Source organism: Leucopleurus acutus (genome assembly GCF_964270905.1).
Source record: "Leucopleurus acutus genome assembly, chromosome: 13".
Lineage (NCBI taxonomy): Eukaryota > Metazoa > Chordata > Mammalia > Artiodactyla > Delphinidae > Leucopleurus > Leucopleurus acutus.
The window spans coordinates 80,831,706-80,853,792 of NC_139155.1; the positions used below are offsets into that span (position 1 = coordinate 80,831,706).

The 22,087-nt window shown below is 43.6% G+C and overlaps 2 protein-coding genes across 5 annotated transcripts in view; one reads left to right on the forward strand and one right to left on the reverse strand.

The window, feature by feature from the left end:
• The window catches only part of ACAD10 (acyl-CoA dehydrogenase family member 10), a gene marked incomplete at its 3' end in the record, with an annotated part of 47,406 nt that extends 44,266 nt beyond the window's left edge, over nt 1–3,140 (reverse strand). For all 3 annotated transcript variants that reach the window (XM_082852907.1, XM_082852906.1, XM_082852905.1), the window contains exon 1: nt 3,051–3,140. The remainder of the gene's footprint in view (nt 1–3,050) is intronic.
• Nucleotides 3,141–3,260: 120 nt separating this feature from the next.
• BRAP (BRCA1 associated protein) overlaps nt 3,261–22,087 on the forward strand; it is a 37,673-nt gene continuing 18,846 nt past the window's right edge. For both annotated transcript variants that reach the window (XM_082852605.1, XM_082852606.1), the window contains exons 1-9: nt 3,261–3,507; nt 5,522–5,683; nt 6,352–6,550; nt 7,715–7,904; nt 14,068–14,181; nt 15,833–15,981; nt 20,453–20,528; nt 20,989–21,127; nt 21,492–21,601. In XM_082852605.1, the coding sequence (XP_082708731.1) occupies nt 3,426–3,507; nt 5,522–5,683; nt 6,352–6,550; nt 7,715–7,904; nt 14,068–14,181; nt 15,833–15,981; nt 20,453–20,528; nt 20,989–21,127; nt 21,492–21,601 (1,221 nt within the window). In that variant the 5' untranslated portion in view covers nt 3,261–3,425. The remainder of the gene's footprint in view (nt 3,508–5,521; nt 5,684–6,351; nt 6,551–7,714; nt 7,905–14,067; nt 14,182–15,832; nt 15,982–20,452; nt 20,529–20,988; nt 21,128–21,491; nt 21,602–22,087) is intronic.

Sequence of the window (22,087 nt, forward strand, 5' to 3'; positions counted from 1 at the left end):
TGACCAGGGATCCAACACGGCCCCCTGTATTGGGAGCGCCGAGTCTTAACCACTGGACCACCAGGGAAGTCCCTAAAGAAAGGATTCTTTTTCTTTTTTTTTAGAAGTATTTGTGACGCCATTCTTTATTAAGGTATCAAATAACTGTATCTGGCCAGACAGCCACCTAAAGAAAGGATTCTTAAGAAGCAAATGTTCAAGATAATATAATGTGCTTCTTATGTAATTGGAAATTTGCTGGATTGGGGCATGAATGCTGAAATGAAAAATGTAAAGACTGATTTGCATTTTGGGTTTTACCTACGTTCCTACGCCATGGCCAAAGTTAGTGGTGGAAGGAGAAATTTATTTATAGGCTCCTAAAAGTGTCAATACATTCTCTGTGAGGGCTTAACAGAGATGAAATCTGTCTCTGGACCTAAAGGGCTGACTTTCATCCTCATTGAGGACACTGTCCTCCTCATAATTCTGCTAATGGATAAGTGGGCAATGCTCCCACGACTACCTTGCTTCTTCCTTCCAACTAGAGATGATAGTTCTGTTCTAGCCACTTCCCAATGCTCTCTTTGGAGCAGGTTAGCGCTGTGATTTCTCATACCTCCTGGTACCTCCGTGGTACATGCCCACTGACTGGAATGTCTTCACCTGTTTATCTGCTGGTAAATTTACACTCTTTTTTACATCACAGCCTCAGGTTTACCTCCTCTAGAGAGGCTAGTCTTTCTTTTTCCTGGAAGATTCTGAAACTACTTTTTTTTTTTTCACTCTCATTGCTTCTGCTCCATACCTTCACTAGGGCACTTACCCCATCACACAGTTCCTGTTTTCAACTCTATATGCTCCTCTACTTATCAGCTCCTTAAGGAAAGGCCTATCTTACTTCATCTTTGTATATCCATCCCCTAGGACCTAGCATGGTGTCTAGACACATAACACATGCTCAGTAGAAACATGAGTTGGAAGGATGAATAAACTGGATGATTCAGAAAGTAGGGGATAACCTTGCTTGGTGGCACAGTGGTTAAGAATCCGCCTGCCAATGCAGGGGACACGGGTTCAGCCCTGGTCCGGGAAGATGCCACACGGCGCAGAGCAACTAAGCCTGTGTGCCACAACTACTTAGCCTGCACTCTAGAGCCCGAGAGCCACAACTACTGAGCCCACGTACCACAACTACTGAAGCCCACGTGCCTAGAGCCCATGCTCCGCAAGAAGAGAAGCCACTGCAATGAGAAGCCCGTGCCCCACAAAGAAGAGTAGCCCCCGCTCGCCGCAACTAGAGAAAGCCCGCGCGCAGCAACGAAGACCCAACACAGCCAAAAATAAATAAATAAAATTTAAAGATTAAAAAAAAGAAAATAGGGGAACATAGGGGGCAGGTATAGTGATTGGCAGCCACAAAGAAGTGTAACAAGCCCAATTTTCCCATCTCTAGAGATGCAGTTCTCTGCAACTGGCATTTTCCTCCTGTACCGTAAAGAATGTCTTCTCTCTGTCTCTCATAATGAGATCAGTATGACGATGCAGATTTGCTATCTAAATTATGCTTTCATAAATATGCACACGTAGTGTATGTTTCCACATATTAAAGAGATAGTTTAGTAGAGATTGAGTATTGGCTCTGCAATCAGATTGCCTGGGTTCAAAGTCTAGCTCTGCCACTTGCTAAGTGTGAGATCCTGAGCAAGTGGCTCTCTCTGAGCCTCAGGTTCCTCTTCCGTTAAAATGGGAACAATTATACTACCTGTCTCATGAAGTTGCTGTTACGATTACATAAGATAAAGTGTGTAAAGCACTCAAGCTAGTACCTGGCACACCATTAAATGTTATCTACTACTGTAATATACTATTAAAAAGTTCACATAAGGGACTTCCCTGGAGGTCCAGTGGTTAAGGCTCCACACTTCCACTGCAGGGGGCACGGGTTTGATCCCTGGTTGGGGAACTATGATCCCACATGCCAAGTGGCGTGGCCAAAAAATTTTTTAAATAATAATAATTTTAAAAAACTTCATGAGGTCTCATATATTATATGCATATAGCAGGTGCAAATGGCATATGCAGTTTCACAAAAATCAGACGGTCAGTGGGGGCAATTTTGGCTCCAACGGGACGTTTGGGAATGTCTGGAGACATTTTTGGTAGTCACCACTTGGGACATGCTACTGGTATCTAGTGGGTCAGGGCAGGGATACTGCTAAATATCCTATAAAGCATAGGACATACACACACTCCAAAGAATTATCGAGTCCGATAATGTTAACAGTGCAGAGGCTGAGAAACACTGATATAAACAGTGTATACTGAAACTAATTCATAGGGTGCAGTCACAAGCTATAAATATCATTTGGTCACATTATATGCATATACAGTCCACACACCTACACGTCCACGACGTGCTGTAACACACCTTACATGTAATGGTAGCATATACCTAGAACAGCGTTCTGTCACATATGTGCCATATATGTATTGACTGTGGCGCTCCATGTCTACATGCTAAAGGCAGTCTGAGGTACTGGAAAGAATGCTGTCTCTCAGAAAAACTGATGTAAATAGAGCCACAGGCTCTACTCATTTCATCATCACCGCTGTATAGGGATATTATCCCAATTTTACGCAAAATCTAACTCAAGGTCACAAAACAGGTGAACAGGGTCTACTCAATAATAACAGGAACTGCGTGTTCATCTCATTCACCCCCAGATGTATCTCCAGCTCTGGGCGCTTAACCAGTCCACCGCCCTACCTTAACAGAATCAGAAACCCTGCAATCGAATCCCGACTCCCGATGGGTCCTCAGAGAAGCGTATTCACCTCTCTGAGCCTCAGCGCACCTGTCTGTAAAGGGTGGCTGACACAAAGCAACCCTGCCTACAGCTAGAGCGAGAGATCAAACAGGACAAAAAGAGGCTAGAGCTCTCTGCAGGGCGCAGGTTCCGCGGACAATTCGGAGACCTCGCGGAGCCAAAGACCCCTCGCCGTCAGATGAGCTGGGATGAGGGCGAGGTCTCTCAGATAGGCTAACTGGGGTCTGGTCGCACACCCACCGATTCCCCTACTGGGGGCCCAGCTTCCGGTATCCCAGTGACGTGCCACCTCCACGAACTCTTTGAGATTCCGTCTCTCAGGGCGCAGGCGCACCTCCCTGCAGACCCGTCAGTCACGTGCCTGCCTCCGCACCCAATCAGAGGGCGCGCTGATTCGAGCATGCGTAACCTCACGGGTCAGGGACGGCGGCCGGGAGGCGGAAGCGGAGGGTGTTGTGGCTCCGAGGGTGGCACCCGGACCTGCTGCTGTTGAGGCGGTTGCGGCGGAGCTGAGGCGCGGCGGCGGCGCTGCCCGCCCCAGGCCGCTCGGCCTCAAGGCTCGTCTCCCAGCCTCGCCTGAGCCCGCCGGGGCTCGCGCCGACCAGCGCCTGCCCTATGAGTGTGTCACTGGTTGTCATCCGCCTGGAGCTCGCAGAACACTCGCCGGTCCCCGCCGGCTTCGGCTTCAGCGCCGCTGGTGAGTCCGCGGCCTTGCCGCCTCCCCCGTAGCCCGCGCCTGGGCCCCGGGGGCTCGTCCTCCAAGAGTCCGGGTCCGAGGAAGGGCCGCGACGAGGGCTTTCGCCTCAGGAGGAAGCCGAGAGGTGGTTGGGATCCCTCTCATTTCCTCCATCCTTAAGAGGTATTCCCAGATGTCACCTCTGGGAAGCCTTTCCCGGTCCCTCCTTCCTGGTGCTTCCTCATCGGGACTCTTTATATTTGGCGCGTCGCTCTCTCCGCCCTGGGTTGGGGCCGAGTTGTGCGAGTTGGTTTCCTCTACGTTTTGTGAACGCAAAGACGGAATCCCCAGCTCGCTGACGGCCCCTGGTTTAATTAAATCGTTCCTCTTTGAAAGACTATTTATTTAAGCGCTCTGTAGCAAGAGTTATACTTGTAATTAAAACGTGTACACTTCTGGTGTCCGAGCACCGTGCTAAACACTTCGTGTGCACTGTTTCTAATTATCTTCATATAACTCTATTAGCTAGATGGGTGTATGACCCTTTTACAGAACTGGGAAGCTGAAGCCCAGGGATTAAGTGACTTGCCCACGATCATCTGTCAGTGGCAAAATGGGTATTCTACCTCGGAGAGCTGGACTTGAGAGTCTGAGCTCTTCATTCCCAGCCACACAGCCGCCTCAGTGGGGAATGCAGGTGTGGCTCTGCTCTTTGGACCTCCAACAATTACCTAACAACAACATTCGTTCAAGAAATAGTTTTTGAATGTTCACTCTCTGTTGGAGTTTTAGTTGTGTGCGGAAAGGGATGTGGTCTTGCTTTAATGGCACCAGCAGTTCAGTTCATGGAGACAGATGAAGTAAATAATTACAAAATAAATGTAGGGGCTTCCCTGGTGGCGCAGTGGTTAAGAATCCACCTGCCAGTGCAGGGGACACGAGTTCGAGCCCTGGTCGTTAAAGATCCCACATGCCGCGGAGCAGCTAAGCCCGTGCGCCACAACTACTGAGCCTGCGCTCTAGAGCCTGCGCGCCTCAGCAAGAGAAGCCACCGCGATGAGACACCCGCAGCCCCCCCTCGCCACAACTACAGAAAGCCTGCACGCAGCAACAAAGACCCAGCGCAGCCAAAAATTAATTAATTAATTAAAAAAATAATAATAAATGTAGAATTATAGCTGTGACAAATGTGGTGAATGAAAAGAAAAAAGAGTTTGGAAAGCTACTACAAGAGTATGTGTTTGGTTTGGGGAAGGGGCCTGGGGCTGGTAGGGATGGTGTCATTGGAAACTTCCCTGAGTATGTGAGTTTTGAAGCTGCAAATTAAAGATTGAATGTGATTTAATAGGCTACTGAGTTCTGAAAGTCAACTATATTGACATAGGCCACATATACACTTCTACATGGGTCAGTCATTGATTCATTAATTTATTCAACAGATCTTTAAAGAGCTTCCAATGTGTGGTAGGCACTGTAAGTGCAAGGGATACAGTGACGGACAAAACAGGCCTGATCTCTGCTCTGATAGAGCCTATATTAAGGATATTCCAGTCGAGTTTCCAAATTCCTTTTCCATTTTTGTGTGTTTTAGTGATTTAAGACAATGATCATGGATTTCCAGGGCATGATAGCATAAGGGTGTTTAAGAAGACTACCCCCAAAAGTTTTTAAAAGTTTTATTAGTGGACTTGATGCCTTCATTTGGGGCTGAACACACAGTTTCACTCTACGAGTGTTACTAAAATGTTGGTTCATCTGAGCATAATCACTCTCAAAGCTTTTATCTCATTCATTTGCTTTAAAGCGCATGGTTTTCACTAGAGCAGTCCTGCATTGCTGCGTTTATTGCACCGGGCATTAATTGACTGTCAGGCACTGCAGGAGCCCCGGAGGTGAGTGAGATGGCCACTGCAAAGGCATCTTACAGTCTTGGGGGAGGGCAGCAGAGAGAAAAGGAAAACCTATGGATGGATACATTGAGAGTAGAAAGGAGCTTGTTTCATTATCAGGTATTAATCATTCATGTGTTCTTTAGTCGGGGAAATGTCTGATGAGGAGATCAAAAAGAAGACACTAGCTTCAGCTGTAGCCTGTTTAGAAGGGAAATCACCAGGGGAGAAAGCAGCGATCATACATCAGCATCTTGGCCATCGAGAAATGACAGATATGATCATTGAGACCATGAAGGCCAACCCAGGTATGCTTCCTAAAACCCGAGAAGACTATCTTTTGTAACCTAAACCCACGGTTGCCTGTTTTATACGCAGTGTTCAATGAAACCTACTTTTATCTTTTACTGCCTTTGTGCCTTACATGAGGTCATTAGGCCGCATTTCAGCTTCTCTAAATATTTCTCCTAAATCAATCCTAACAAGCTAGGTTGACAGCTCTGCTCAGTGAGGAGAGCTACTTACCACATAGGTCAGGGGCAGATCATGTTGAAATCAGGTAAACGTGTTGTGACTCTCCCTGCTCTGCCAGCTCATTCCATCCAGGGGAATGGAAGTGTATTGCATCTCCAGAGTGGAGAACTGGTAGGTTTGGTTTTCGAACTTCACAGCCCTGAATATTTATCCCACTTAGGAGTGCACGATGGAAGACACCTGCCTTATTATGGTACTTCTAAATGTAAAGGCTACTGTTGAGTCTCTGAGGGTGTTAATGACATTTGGGGCGGGCGGCGGGTGAAGAGCACTTCCTAGCTGAGTTGCCGCCACAGTTCTGCTGTTCTGTGAATGTAGTTCTTAGTGCAGTACATTACAATTTCTCTTCCAAAGTTTATTCTTCTACTCAAAGTTTTCATCTGATTAGAGTCCTTCAGCATATTTCCTATCAGTTTATAATCCAATTTTTGGTTTGTGAAAGATGAGCTGAAAGCTACAATGGAAGACAGGAAGTCTTCAGAAGCATCCCCCACTGCACAGAGAAGTAAAGATCAAAGTAAAGAAGGCGTAAACACTGCTCCTGATTCTCCATCCAAACAGCTTCCAGACCAGATTTCGTTCTTCAGTGGAAACCCCTCCGTTGAAATAGTTCACGGTATTATGCATCTATACAAGACAAAGTAAGAAAATCCTTTTCTCTTTTGAGTTTGTCTGTTTTTTTGCCACAGGGCAGAGAAAAATCTCTTGCCCTGAAGGGAAGTGGGTATTTTAAGCTTCAAAGGGATAGTACTTTCATATACTGTGTGTTAAAGAATTCTTAGATGTTTTATATATGGTTAAATCTCGTACATTGGGTCAAAGCTTCTTAGGAAAGAATTGTGTAGATTCACTTGAGAAAATACCTAGGAAAATATTCCCTGAGAAAGTAGGCATGCAGGTGATTGGAAAATTGAAAGGAAGGAAGATAAAAAAGAAAAGAAAAGAAAAATTCTAAATGATCCATAACATCATTGTAGACTCATGTTCCCACCAAGTCTTTACTAAAGAAGCTGCTAAGAAGTCACCTAATGGGTTGCAATTTCATCACGTCACTTTACCCCTTTCTGTGGTCCAAACAAGGCTTGCTGGAGGCCAAAGGAAAGGAAGGGTTTTGCTAGTCTACAAGCTGGGCCACCAGCTCCTTGGATAATTGGTAGCTGATCTCTTTAAAGGCTGTCCTTGTCCTAACTTGTCTGCTAGGTTCCCACTGGGAAGCAGAATACTCGGGGAGCCATTTTAGATCACAGCTATTGAAGTGAGTTTGCAGCATTTCAAAAGCAAATAGCATTGTGGGAGGTTTTTCTTTCCTTTCTATTCCAGCTATTCCAACCCAGCAACACTTTCTGTAATCTTCAGAGTCACATTTTTATGGTTCAGAATTTTCCTTCCTATATCTTGAGCTCTTCTCTCTTTGAGACCCTTTGAGAGAAGACCGTAGTTTGAGTAGTGCTTCTACATTATCTAAGGATAGTTCTTACTAGAAAACTAATGAGAGCAAAACACAAACTGCAGATTTGCCTGATGGAGATTTATAACCATAACAAGCCTTTAACTGAAGATTAAAAATATCAGTGCTGGGTATAATGTAGAACATTTCAAAGCTTACCTTAAACTCCACTGCAGGTATGTTTAAGGGATTCTGCATTTACCCATGTAGTGTGTATTTTCAGGTAAAATAACAAGCTGTTTAACTTGATTTATAAAGCATTACACTTTTTTTCTTGGACATAAAAGTTGTGTACTTAGTGTTGTTTGCACTAACTATACCTCATCTATTCAAGACAGTCTAATTATTGTCTTATTAGTAAGATGACCTCCTTAAAAGAAGATGTGAGGCGCAGTGCCATGCTGTGTATTCTCACAGTCCCTGCTACAATGACCAGTCATGACCTTATGAAGTTTGTCGCCCCATTTAATGAAGTAATTGAACAAATGAAAATCATCAGAGACTCTACTCCAAATCAGTATATGGTGCTGATAAAGTTTAGTGCACAGGTAAAAGTTAAGATATTAAAAGTCTCTTTGCCACAGAAACTGTGTTTTTGAAACTGTTTGATACTAGCCGTGTGTGATTTACTGCATTTTGCACTTCAGAGTCTTGATATGTTCTAGAGTATTGTTGTAATTCTAGAAATATTTCTAAATTCATCAGCAGACACGCTGTTCTAATTCATACCTGCTATTTTTTATAAACCGGATTGAGTATGAAATCTAGGGTTGTGTGTGTTTGTTTATCCAGTAGTAACCATTCCAGTAGAACAAGAGTTCCCAAACTTTCTGAAGTTAATCCTGTATTATTATTTGCCTTTATAAAACTGTGCCCCTGCTTGTATCATCCTCTTTTTAGTAGATATTCTTTGGAACATTTTAGAAAATAAAATCAATTTAAAAAAAATTTTGGTGACAGGAGGGGTTTTGTGACACTCCTTGCATCGTTAAAGATGCTTTAGAGATCTTTTTTTTAAAATGTATTTTATCTATTTATTTATTTTTGGTGCGTAAGGTGTAAGGTCTTCGTAGCTCCACACGTGCTTTCTCTAGTTGCAGCAAACTGGGGCTACTCTCCTTTGTGGTGCGCAGACTTCTCGTTGCAGTGGCTTCTCTTGTTGCGGAGCACGGGCTCTAGGTGCGCAGGCTTCATTAGTTGTGGCACGTGGGCTCAGTAGTTGTGGCTCACAGGCTCTAGAGTGCAGGCTCAGTAGTTGTGGCTCGTGGGCTTAGTTGCTCCTCGGCATGTGGGATCTTCCTGGACCAGGGCTTGAATCTGTGTCCGCTGCATTGGCAGGTGGATTCTTAACCACTGCACCACCAGGGAAGTCGCAAAAGATGCTTTAGAGTTCTAATTGGAAATCACTGCGATAGAGAGACAAACACTGAAAGAATGGTGATATTTTCAGCTTTTAAAAGTATTTGCACGTTATAACAGAGTTTTTGACTTAGGAAGGTTTTGCCATCCAGTCCGTTTCACTTGTTGCATTAAGCATCATTTTGCATGCGCCTCAGTTCTAAAGATGTTAGAAAGATATTCTCTTGGTTTTTATTCTTAGGCGTATTCATGTTTCTATGTGAATATAAAAATGAGGTAAGCTTTAGGTGTTATCCAGGTTATTAAAGGGCTGGCTACCTTATCCATAGGTTTCATTCAATTTGGTTTTATTTTATTTTTTTTATAATAGTGTTTATTTTTACTTGTTGACAGTTTGCTTTATTTGTTTATTTATGGCTGTGTTGGGTCTTTGTTTCTGTGCGAGGGCTTTCTCTAGTTGTGGCAAGTGGGGGCCACTCTTCATCACAGTGCGTGGACCTCTCACTATCGCGGCCTCTCGTTGCGGAGCACAGGCTCCAGACACGCAGGCTCAGTAAATGTGGCTCACAGGCCCAGCCGCTCCGCGGCATGTGGGATCTTCCCAGACCGGGGCACGAACCCGTGTCCCCTGCATCGGCAGGCGGACTCTCAACCACTGCGCCACCAGGGAAGCCCTCATTAGGTTTTGAAATGCAGCTCTGTCCAAGTTACTTCTTTCTCACCTCATTGATAAACAGTCTTCCTGAATTTGCCCCAGATAGACAGTTCCAACTTGCAGATTGGCAAAGAAATGAGTGTGCCTGTAGGGTCACTTGCCATTGCCTCTGACCAATCACCAAGATTTGTGGGTAATAGGAAGCCCATGACACAAAGCCCACTTGTCATCTCCTCATTTCAAAAACACAGAGTTGACAGCAGTAGCAGCCATTCATTGGCCGTGGGAACAGAATTAAGAGAAATAAGAGTTCGGGGCTTCCCTGACGGTCCAGTAGTTAAGCCTCCGCACTTCCACTACAGGGGGTGCAGGTTCAATCCCTGGTTGGGGAACTAAGATCCCGCATGCCACATGGACACACACACAAAAAAGAGAGAAATGAGTTGGATTATATTTGTACCTGTTGAGCAGGCCACCAAGAAAGAACGCTTAGTGTGGAATTCCGTGTACAAGAGGGTACACAATTGTTATCTTTAACCTTTACAAAGCACCACACATTTGAGAGAGACATTTAAAACGTGTTTCAACGGTTCTGTAAGCTTAGAGTTCACAAGTTGACATTGAGAACTGAAAAGCACCTCACAGCTGTTTTCACTGACTGTCAGAAGACCTTCCAAGGTTGCTGAAGAACTTTCCAAATAATGGGCAAGTGGTATTTTAAATCTTTTTGAATCTAATAATAAGGGTATTGATGATAACATGCAACCTTTATTGACCGCTTATTCTGTACCATTCACTCTGCTAAGTGCTTGATGTGCACTAGCTGATGTAATCCTCACTACAGCCCTGCTGTTGTTATCCTAGTTTTACAAGTGAGGAAACTGACTACGGAGAGAGGTTAGTGATTTGGCCAGGGTTATACAGCTAGAAATAAGTGACTGAGCTGGGATTTGAGCCCTCACTTTTAATCCCTAGGGTGTAGTCCTCTTCCAGCAGGAGTGGGATGAAAGTGTGGGGAAGGGAAGATATTCACTGTTTGCCAAAAAAATTGTGTAATGGCAGTATTTTACTTATAGCTTCTATCGAACAAGCAAGGGTGATAAGTAACACAGGGAAAGTCACAGAAAGAGACTGGGGAAAAATGTTTAAGAACATATTAGACTTTTTATTTAGTCTGAAGTGTAATTAAGCCCACAGCACTAACTTGTCTAATAAACCCACAAACTTCCCTGTAGCACATGCTGCCCTTCACAGTCTGCAGTTAGTGCTGTGGAAATTTTCTGCTACTGTTAATGGATTTTCTTTGTACTTCTGCATTGTCTCTCCACCTCTGTCTTTGGACCAAGTGCAGGTTGCTTAAGTTGACACATGTTTTCTGAGACTGTGATACAGCTTTCTGAGTGCTCTGTGAGGATAGAACCCTTGACCTTGGTATCGTGAGTTGTATTGTTTATCTGTAATGCTGGATCTTAGGGTCTAAGGCTCATCCTATCAGGGATTTTCTAAGGCCTAAAATTACCCTCCTGGTATAAGACTTGAAGTTGTTAAATTAATATTGGGCCCTAATGAGGATAGACTCAATATCACCAACTCCTGAGTAACTTACTAGATGTCAAGCCTGTGCTAATTGCTTTTCATGCATTAGCTCCTCGAGTCCTCTCAGTTATGCCATAAGGTAGGTGTCATTATTTTCATATTTTATAATTGAGGAAACAGACATGGGTGAGACACTTGCCCAAGGCTACATAGCTAGTAAGTGTCCAAGTTATGATTCAAACACAGGCACCCTGACTCCATGGCCTGGGCACGTAACTATATTCTTACTCCTTTCTTTTTCTCATCATAGAATTTTATTAAGAACTAATAGGCCTTCTCTATGTCTTTTATCATTTCTTGAATTTCTGTTGGCCTCATCTTTCTTTATTGCTGGAGGTGTTAGATGTGCCTACAGAGTTGTACTGTGCCCCTTAGGAAATTTAGTCTTTGGGTAAGGAATTTGTAGTTCAGGATACAGGGAAATAGAAGGGGATTCAGTTTTGTAGTTCCTTGGGACAAAAAAGAACAGATAACCTCTCAATGGAGTATGTTGACTCATTTTCACTTAATATGCTTGGGCCAGCCCAGGAGATAGCTCTTTTGAAAAGTAAAAATGTGTTCTCAGAAGTAAAAATGTGATCACTGTGACAGTAAAGGAACCTTGATCATAATAGGTTTTTCTTTTTCTGAGTTTATGGTGAGGAAAGAACAGTAAAATCAAAGGACTAGAAAAAAACCAAAAGCTGGGTTTCTTGAAATTTGGGGCTCTAGGGCTTCCCTGCTGGTGCGGCGGTTAAGAATCCGCCTGCCAGTGCAGGGGACACGGGTTCAAACCCTGGTCCGAGAAGATCCCACATGCTGCGGAGCAACTAAGCCCGGCACCACAACTACTGAAGCCCGCACACCTAGAGCCCGTGCTCCGCAACAAGAGAAGCCACCGCAATGAGAAGCCCGCGCACCGCAACAAAGAGCAGCCCCCGCTCGCCGCAACTAGAGAAAGCCTGTGCTCGGCAACGAAGACCCAACACAGCCAGAAATAAATAAATAAATTTATAAATAAATAAATAAGTAAATAAATAAATTTGGGGCTCTCTACAGTGCAGGCAGGCATTTTAAACAAGAGTTGTTTCTTCTGTGGTTTTTTTTGGCAGTTAGCTTCAGGCTTTTGTGCATTTCAGTGCTGAGTTGAAGCAGGAACCACACGGATTTTGTTCCCTGCTCTTGTCCTTTGCATAGCACAGTGCCCAGCATGTGCTTGGTACTCAGTAAATATTCCAGCCAGTGAAGCGACATTTCTAATACCAAGATTTTAAAGAAGATAACAATGTGTTCAAAAAGTATACTTCTTTGGTATAGATAATTCCCCCAAGAAAGAAATAATTTATCTCATGTTGAGTAGATTTTGTCACATCCCCAGTATCACAAACCTTGTCCCTTCCTCTGAGGAGGCTTGGGCACTTAGGGAGCATCTACAGAGCTGGAGGTCTTTGGCTGGGTCTGCTGTTCTCAGCAGCCACATCTGCAGCAGTTCCTGGTGGTGCCGGGGGCCCTGAAGAGCCAGCCGTGGCCCTCATTTCCCTCGGTGTGTGAGTCCAGTTGCTCATTGTGCTGCTTACTCATCCAAAAGCCTTTCAAGACACATCTACTGCTCTTGAAAAATGGGAGAAGCCATTTGGGGCTGCTACTTCTTAGCGTTAAAGAGACTTATTGTCCAAGAACTGGCTTTTAACATTTTGAAGTTCAAATACACAGGTTGTTTCCTGAAGGAAAGCCTCCCCACCCCACCCCACCCCCAAAAAAGTCCCTGCAAAATCTGTGTTCAGAATTGGTCATCCTTCCTTAGTGGCTTAGCTTGCTTGGTCAGATTAAGAAAGCATAGGTAATGAAGAATCCACACTTGAATTACATCATCAGAGTGCAGTGAAAAGCTGCTGAAAAGCTTAAAAGTGGCTGTAAGGTTCAGACCCTATGAGGGTAGACAGCCAGGACTGGTTTTGCCTGGTACAGCTTGAATCTCGTCCTTGAGGTTGATAGTGCGGCATTTCCTTTCGCAGAACACCCTTCCTCTCTTCAGGCAGCTTGTCTACACTGGTGAGGCCAAAGCACACAACCTCCTATCTTTGGGCTAATGCCTGTGTGAGAGTGAAACCCAGATAAGCCGTGGCCTCTCAGCTGCCTCTAAAACTTAATGAGTTTTAAAAGCTGGAATTGTCTCTTTGTTACTTTCTACTAAGGCTAGCCTGGAAGACTTGATTTACTTGTGTCCATATTCACAAATGCACATGTGCCTTTGCAGCTTTACCTACAGGGGACTGTTTCCCCTGATTTTATCTGTCTTCCACTCCAAGGGAACAAGTTGTTAGTATTTTAAAGGCTGGTTCATCTTGGACCTCTTGACCTTGGCCAGAAGTTTTGCTTTTGGTGTTACACACTAGTTGCTTAAAACCTCCTGATAGGATTCTTATCTATCGTGTATTATTATTATTATTATTGGGTTTATTGAAAAGAAGGAATTGGCTTTTCACTCCATACCAGTTCCACTGGTCCTCTATTTTTCCTCACATAGATGCTGACATTTGTTTTAAAAAGCTCTTCTGTAGGGAATTCCCTGGCAGTCCAGTGGTTAAGACTCAGCGCTTTCACTGCCAGGGGCCCGGGTTCAGTCCCTGGGTGGGGAACTAAGGTCCCGCAGGCCATGTGGTGTGACTGGGGAAAAGAAAAAAGCTCTTCTGTAACAATCATTGCTGATGATTTGGTTCCAAATAGGCTTGACTTCAGTGTCTGTGAAAGTGCTGACTAGAGGCAAAAAAAAAAAGAAGAAAGAAGAAAAATGATATCACGGGAAACGTTGACCATTGTTGGCTGAATATGTATTAAAATTTTAGTAGCTGTCAGTTTATTGCACTTCAGTAGCTTCTGCTAGTTCCAGTAAGACTATCACGTATCAGGAAAAATTGTAGAGATGTAGGATATTGACCTGCAGGGTTCAGTTAGCCTGTGAACCTGCTGCCATAGATGTTACTTTTGGCAGTTGCTTTCTCTCCTAAGTATAACTTTTAAAAGCTAAAGAACAGAATAATTGAAGCCATGCATCTTGAATAGAAAGCACGTTTTCAGGATCTCTCTCTTAACTTTTTCCTTTTCCCCACTGGTTCACCTAGGCCGATGCAGATAGTTTTTACATGGCATGCAATGGCCGCCAGTTCAACTCAATAGAAGATGATGTTTGCCAGCTGGTCTATGTGGAGAGGGCTGAAGTACTGAAATCTGAAGATGTAAGTGTGAATAATTCTTATATTTGATATAAACATATCAGAATGGTATAAAGTTGAAAGTTAAGATATCTGCGGAAATGTCCAGAATAGGCCAGTCCATAGAGACAGAAAATAGATTAGTTGCCAGAGGCTGGGGGAGAGAGAAGTGAGGAGTGACTGCTAACAAGAACAAAGTTTCTTTTGGGGGTGATAGAAATGTTCTAGAATTAGGTGGTGGTGTGATGGGTGCACAGCCTTGTGAATATATTAAAAACCACTTTAAAATGGCAAATTTTACATATGTGAATTTTATCTCAAGTTTTAAAAATTGTCCAAAGTATTTTTTTTAAAAAAGGGTATTATCTGTGTTGTTGAAAATGAGTATGTATCTATTCCAGATGGATGAAACGTTGCCTAGAGCCTAAAAGAAATGTTTTTGTTTGAAATGTTAACCCTTAATCCTCGTCCTGATTTTTGATTCTGTTTTGATAGCAATTTATGATTCCCCTGATCTCCCACCCTCCATGGGAAGCTTTCCTATAATACGTGCTGTTTGAATCGTTTTATAAAGTAGTAGATCTAGCTCAGTTATGCTTTTAATATTTCTTTTCTTTTAAAGTAGCCCTAACGGTCTTTTTACCTTGAATTCAGCTTGATAGGAATAAGTTCTGATTAGATTGTTCTGTCATTAGATTAGGTAAAATAAAAATTGGCAAAGGATAAAATCAGTCTTCCCTTTTGCCAGTTGCTGGGCAAGGCCTCAGTTTTAGAAATTCCTTTCTCTAAATGAACACGGCTTCTTGAGAGATGTCCTGTAAATATCTTCTCTTCAGGGACCATAGATTAATGTGACTTTTCTCAGTGTGTCCTCATTTGTACGCCTTACCTTTGCCTCAATAGTCCCACAGTTGGCAGGGCTTGGGTCAGACACCTCTGTGTTAGAGGTGCCTTTCTTGACCACCTAGATTGTTATGCCCCCTATTTCACACCCTGTTCTTTCATAGCATTTATAACCATAAGTAATTATACTTTTTAAAATTTTGAATTTCGTATGTCTCTCTACTAGAGTCTAAGCTGTGTGAGGACAGGGACAGACTTTGTTTTCTGGGACTTGCAGAATCTGTTTTTGCTCACCATTGCCCCACACCTAGAACAGTGTCTGGCACACATAGCAGAGAATTAATAAGTATGTGCTAAATGAATAAATAAATAAAATCACTGTTGTTGATACTGTTATCACTTAGTGGAAAGTGTCAAGTTTTAATTTACTCTGTGGAAAAATCATTCAGATACACTCCTGTTCTCCTGCTTTTATTCCTTTGTGTTCTAGTATAGTCATGGCCATTCAGAGTTAGAGCAAGGAGTCTGGTAACAGAAGATTCTGGCAGCAGTCTCCCTTCCTAGAATGTCAGCTCTGTGAGGGCAGGCATCCTTGTCTGCTTTGTTCGCCACTGTATCCATAGTGCCTAGCACAGTGCTGGGACTGTAGGAGGTGCTTAATTAATATTTGTTGCATGGATGAAAATCTTACCAATTTATTTTCACAAATCAATAATACTGAGAACATCCTGCGAGGAGTCAAAAAGTAACAGGAAAACTGTTGCTTTAAAAGAAAAAAAAAATTAGAACCCGTGGATGACAAGTGAGGCTTATTCGAGGTGTTTCCCTGTAGGGGGCCAGCCTCCCTGTGATGGACCTAACGGAGCTCCCCAAGTGCACAGTGTGTCTGGAGCGCATGGACGAGTCCGTGAACGGCATTCTCACCACCTTATGTAACCACAGCTTCCACAGCCAGTGTCTGCAGCGCTGGGATGACACAACGTGAGTGCAGGAGGTTACCCCCCTACCCTGTCAAAGCTCATTATTACCCTTTCCCAGAATTAAGAACAGCCGCCCCCCCAAAATGAATCACTCCAAGTATTTGACTTTATAAACCTGGGTACCACGATGGTGAAGAGGTCACATAGAAGGGCCTTCCGTGTTTCTTCTTTGCTTTCCTCAGTTCACGTGAGGATCAGCATTCCTAGACCAAGTCCCTTTTAGTGTGCCAGTTCTGAATGCTTACGGAATGTCCCAAAGCAGCATGAATTGTTCTTTCCTTCGAAGAGCCAGAAAATGAGGGGGTGGGGGGAAGTTTAGCTTTGAGGCTCTCATGCTAAAATGACATCCAGGTCTAAAATCTTGTTTATCACCTGCACTTTATGTCTACTCTTTACTTTGGCTTTCTTATCAAAGGGTGCTGGGCTACAGCAATCTGACATTTTGGATTTATCATGTTGTTGATGGCTTGGTGGCCAGTAGTAACAGTAGTCACTAAGTATGAGGCACACACACACCTATGTTCTCCTGTTTCCCAGTGCAACAGAGGCCCTATTTGTAGGGTGGCATTGTGCAGACAAAGAACTGAGGTGTAACCTGTACCTTTTTTTTTTTTTTTCAGTCAGAGGTTGCTGCTCCCTTTGCAAACTGCATTGTGGGTCTTAGCTAGAAAGGCCTTGTGGCCTTCAGACGCTGGCCTCATGGGTTTCCCAGTACAGAGAGGAAGGTGCAGAATCAAATAATCACACAAATAAATGTGAAATTACAGCCATTGCAAGTGTTACAAAGGAGCAGCGTTGCAGCATTGTGACTCGAGAATAGGGCCCTGACACAGCCAGGGCTGTCTGAGAGGCAGCCTCTCAGGGAGGATGAACAGGAGTTAGCCAGCTGAACAGTGGAACCGGCGAGAAGGCAGTGTAGGGGAGGGGGTGTGCATGGGAAGGGGGAAATCACGTTCCAAAGCCCAGGAATAAGGAGGGGCGAAAGTCCACAGGAGTCTCTGTTCTCTGCCCCCACGTGGTCAGCTTTACAGAGCAGGGACCCTGTCTGGCTGTTCTCTGCTGTGCCGCTCACACTTAGCAGGAGACGTGGTGCGTAGGAGCTCAGTAAATATCTTTGAGCAAATAAATAGACCCTGGCTTTTCCGTGGCTTGTTTACCTGGAGAAGAATCTTGCCCCAGTTCTGTAGAGTCCTTGGTCAATTCTGGGGTATCAGTTGAGGGTTCTTCAGAGAATTGTCCAGGTTTAAATTTGCCTTGAATAAAGCCATGCTGAGATGTTTGTGTTCCATAAAGGGTCTGTCTGTATCTTGTGTCCATCTGCTGTACCATTTAAGTTCTGGATGCTTCTTTGTTTCCTGCCACTCCAATTTTACTTTCCGTACAAGTTAAGTTTTGTAAAACCATAGCATTTTCAAGTTGGAAGTTTCCTCAGGGACCATCTTGTCCAACCTCCTCATTTTATAGAAGAGGAGACAGAGGCCCAGAGGTGAAAATTAGCATGCTCAAAGTGTCATGACAGAGAACGAATGCCAGAACTGGGTCCAGAATTCAACCCACCGGGCAGCTGCCCTCAAAACCATGCCGTGCCTTCAGCAAGTGGGTTTTGAGCCTCTCTATGTGCAACTGCAGTGCTGTGTGCGGAGGGGGAGAGAAAGAAAACACAGACCCTCCTCGGGAACGTTGATCTGCTAAGGGAGAGTCACACATACATGTATGCTTACAATTCGAGGTAGATATGAGAGAGAGCCAGCTGCCCTGCTGGGGTGGTCTGGAAGGGTTGCTTACAGAAGGCGGTATTGGTACCAGGTCACGAAGGGTGGTTTTTTGTCAGGGAAGGACATTCTGAGAGGATTTCCCCAAATATCTCCTCAGGAAAATAAGATTACAACTCAAAATTATTTTTGAAGGGAAGGCAGGAAGAATTGAATGAACTGTTATTTTTTAATAGACAGATGAGATGGTATATCATAGAGGGCTAATTGTATAGTACAGATAAGTTTATTTTTATAATTTTCCCCCCTTTTTCCTTTTTATTCTCAGGATCATACATTTCGGAAAGATCATTTTGGCACAGTGTAGAAAACTAGATTTCAGAATTCGTTTGCTGTTTTCTTATCCCACCACTACCACAGCTGCCACAAAGACTGAAGTGATGACACAGAGCTAGTTCCTACGTTTGACAAGACTGCTTGTGGAGTCCTAGCTGCCACTTCTTTTTTTTTTAATAAATTTATTTATTATTTATTTTTGGCCGCATTGGGTCTTCGTTGCTGTGCGCGGGCTTTCTCTAGTTGTGGCGAGTGGGGGCTACTCTTTGTTGTGGTGCGTGGGCTTCTCATTGCAGTGGCTTCTCTTGTTGCGGATCACGGGCTCTAGGCACGTGGGCTTCAGTAGTTGTGGCACACGGGCTTCAGTAGTTGTAGCTTGTGGGCTCCAGAGCACAGGCTCAGTAGTTGTGGTGCACGGGCTTAGTTGCTCTGCGGCATGTGGGATATTCCCCGGCCAGGGCTCAAACCCGTGTCCCTTGCATTGGCAGGTGGATTCTTAACCACTGGGCAACCCGGGAAGTCCCTAGCTGCCACTTTTGTTACTTCTTCAAGTTTGTCCTGTCTTCTCTTTTGGTACTAAAGAAAGAGACAGACTAAATCCTTTAGCTTTCTCTTGGGAAACATAGTCCTTATCTGTGATAAGAACTTAGTGTTCTTCCTGCTTATTTCCATTCCTTGGTTTTATCTACTCAGTAGGGTAACAAACTGATACTAGTTATATCTTGAGCATTCTTTCTTCTTGGTGCCGGTTCACTTAGCCTCAACTATCACTTACTTTCTATCATTTTTGCCCATTGGACACAAATATTCGTGACTGGTACTTAGCATTACTTTGTCTTGAGTATAAGGGTTAATGGATTTTTTCAATTTTTTTTCATTTTTATTGAAGTATAATTGACAATCAAAAATTGTATATATTTAAGGTGTACAACTAGATGACCCGATATACATCAACACTGTAAAATGCTCACCACAGCCAAGCAAGTCAGCATATCCATCACTTCACACCTTTACTGTTTTCCCTTTTTGTTTTTACTTTTCTTTTTTTTTGTCGTGCGAACAACGAAGCTCCACCTCTTAGTAAATTTTAAGAACACAGTACAATATTGTCAATTATAGTCAACATTGATGTGTACCAGTTCTCTAGAACTTACTCATCTTGCATAACTAAAAGTTTGTACCTCTCGACCAACATCTCCCTTTCCCCCTTTTCCCAGCCCCTGGTAGCCACCTTTCTGCTCTTTGTATCTATGAGTTTGGCTTCTGTGCCATTTTTATTGGCTTTTTGTAAATTGAAACTTTAGTACTCACCGAGCACTGGTATCTTTTTCCAGATGAAATTCATTGTATGACAAAATGTTGTATGTGTTTCATGAAGGCCATTAACTTTTTTTTTTAGTGAAGTTTACTACAGAATTTAGTTTCAACTCTTAGGAGGAACCTTGAGAGGACAGGGTACATTTTGGATGATTTAAAACTTTGAGAAGTGGGGATAAGGTAGATTGAAGTAAAAATACATTGTGGGTAGCCAGACATGAAACAAAATTAACAACTCGTCTCAAGTCTCTAATTCTAACCTATAAATATTTAGTTCTTTGATTACCTAAGCTTTAGACAGAAGAGTGGAGAAAGATGAGGCAGATCAAGATTTTTCCCTTATCCTCAGCTTTATCAATATTTTGTGGGACTTCCCTGGTAGCGCAGTGGTGAAGAATACGCCTGCCATTGCAGGGGACACGAGTTCAAGCCCTGGTCTGGGACGATCCCACATGCCACGGAGCAACTAAGCCCGTGAGCCATAACTACTGAGCCCGCGTGCCACAACTACTGAAGCCCACGTGCCTAGAGCCCATGCTCCGCAACAAGAGAAGCCACTGCAATGAGAAGCCCGTGCACTGTAACAAAGAGTAGCCCCCGGGCTTCCCTGGTGGTGCAGTGGTTGAGAGTCTGCCTGCTGATGCAGGGGACACGGGTTCGTGCCCCGGTCTGGGAAGATCCCACATGCCGCGGAGCGGCTGGGCCCGTGAGCCATGGCCGCTGAGCCTGCGCGTCCGGAGCCTGTGCTCCGCAACGGGAGAGGCCACAGCAGTGAGAGGCCCGCGTACCACAAAAAAATAAACAAACAAAAAAAAGAGTAGCCCCCACTTGTAGCAACTAGAGAAAGCCCTCATGCAGCAACGAAGACCCAATGCAGCCAAAAATAAATTAATTAATTAATTTTTTAAAATTTTGTGTTTTTATTTTCATTTCATTTGAGAATAGCTTGAAAGCATTTGTCTTTTGAATGATGTCCTTAATTACGATAAACTTAAAACTATTATGTAAGAGAGGGAGGATATACAATTACATTTTTGACTTTTGGGTTCTGTGACAGCTGTCTTTTATATTTAATCTGTATTATCATTTTTTTGGTGTCCTTTATAGGTGCCCTGTTTGCCGATATTGTCAAACACCAGAGCCAGTAGAAGAAAATAAGTGTTTCGAGTGTGGCGTTCAGGAAGTAAGTAACGAGTGGTGGGGAAGAGTAACGCACGCAGCTTTAATCGTCTGGGGTTTTCTTCTACCCAGTGTGGTGTAAATTCTTTTCAATTCTTTTTGAGACTGATTTTTTTTTTCTTTTTGTCCAGGGTCAGGCAAAAAATAAAAATACACAAACTATTTTACTCATACACAGAATACTTTATGGTTTCATTCTTTGTCCTTTGAAAACGCCTAGACTTTTGTTGATAATTGTGATTATTTTTTCTTGCTATTTACGTAGAGTTCCACAGAATCCAGAGTGAAAAACTAATTGACCCCTGAAAGCAACCTTGCTTGTTGGGTTTTAAACATATTTATTCAGAACTCCTGTAGAAACAACTCTAAACCTCATCCTGTGTCAGGCTCTCCTCTTTCCACCCCAGTGGACCAGGTCATGTGTTTTTATGTAACTAATTAAGATCTTACCTCCTTCTCGGCAGAACCTGTGGATTTGTTTAATATGTGGCCACATAGGATGTGGACGGTATGTGAGTCGACACGCGTATAAGCACTTCGAGGAGACCCAGCACACATATGCCATGCAGCTCACCAACCATAGAGTCTGGGACTATGCTGGAGGTGAACACCACTCCCATTTTCTAATTTGGATTCATTCTTTCTGAAAACGTCTCCGTCAGAACCTCTCCCCTTGCTCTCACAGCTTGAAGTCTTCCTGACAGCTGTGGCAAACTCCAATTCTCATGGTGCCCCATAGGGCACTATTTCCTGTGAATGGCTTGCATTGCAGAGGATAAAGAGAGTTAATACTTACACTCTGCCCTCTCTTTTTTTTTAATTCAAATGATTTAACCCACTTTTAAAGAAATATTGCAAGGCATTTAATTTGGATCTGTAAAAACATAATTTTGTCAAAGTTAAAGGCTTATGGAGACCCTTTTCATTCTGAAGAAACATGCCTTAGTTGACTCATTCTTTTCTTTAGATAATTATGTCCATCGACTGGTCGCAAGTAAAACAGATGGAAAGATAGTACAGTATGAATGTGAGGGTGATACTTGCCAGGAGGAGAAAATAGATGCCTTACAGTTAGAGGTAAGATATTTTATTAATAATTACTGAATACCTATGTCTACTGCTTTTTACTACTCTAACTTGAAAGGTTGTATGGGCTTTTAATTTTGCCATATGCCCTGCATGTTAGCTTTTGTTTTAAAGATCTGTATTGCTCCGAAGGATTATAAAAATATTTTTATTCCATCTGATTTTCTTCTTTGAAAATCTAATAAGTTTCACTGAGCCTTATTACCTTCAGTGTCATGTTCCTGATTGTCTCAAGTTCAGTATTAGTGTTGTCCTCTATAGCTGTGATAAAGGTGGAAGTTAAGAATCCTCCTGGGCTTCCCTGGTGGCGCAGTGGTTGAGACTCTGCCTGCCGATGCAGGGGACACGGGTTCATGCCCCGGCCCAGGAAGATCCCACATGCCGCGGAGCGGCTGGGCCCGTGAGCCGTGGCCGCTGAGCCTACGCATCTGGAGCCTGTGCTCTGCAATGGGAGAGGCCACAACAGTGAGAGGCCCA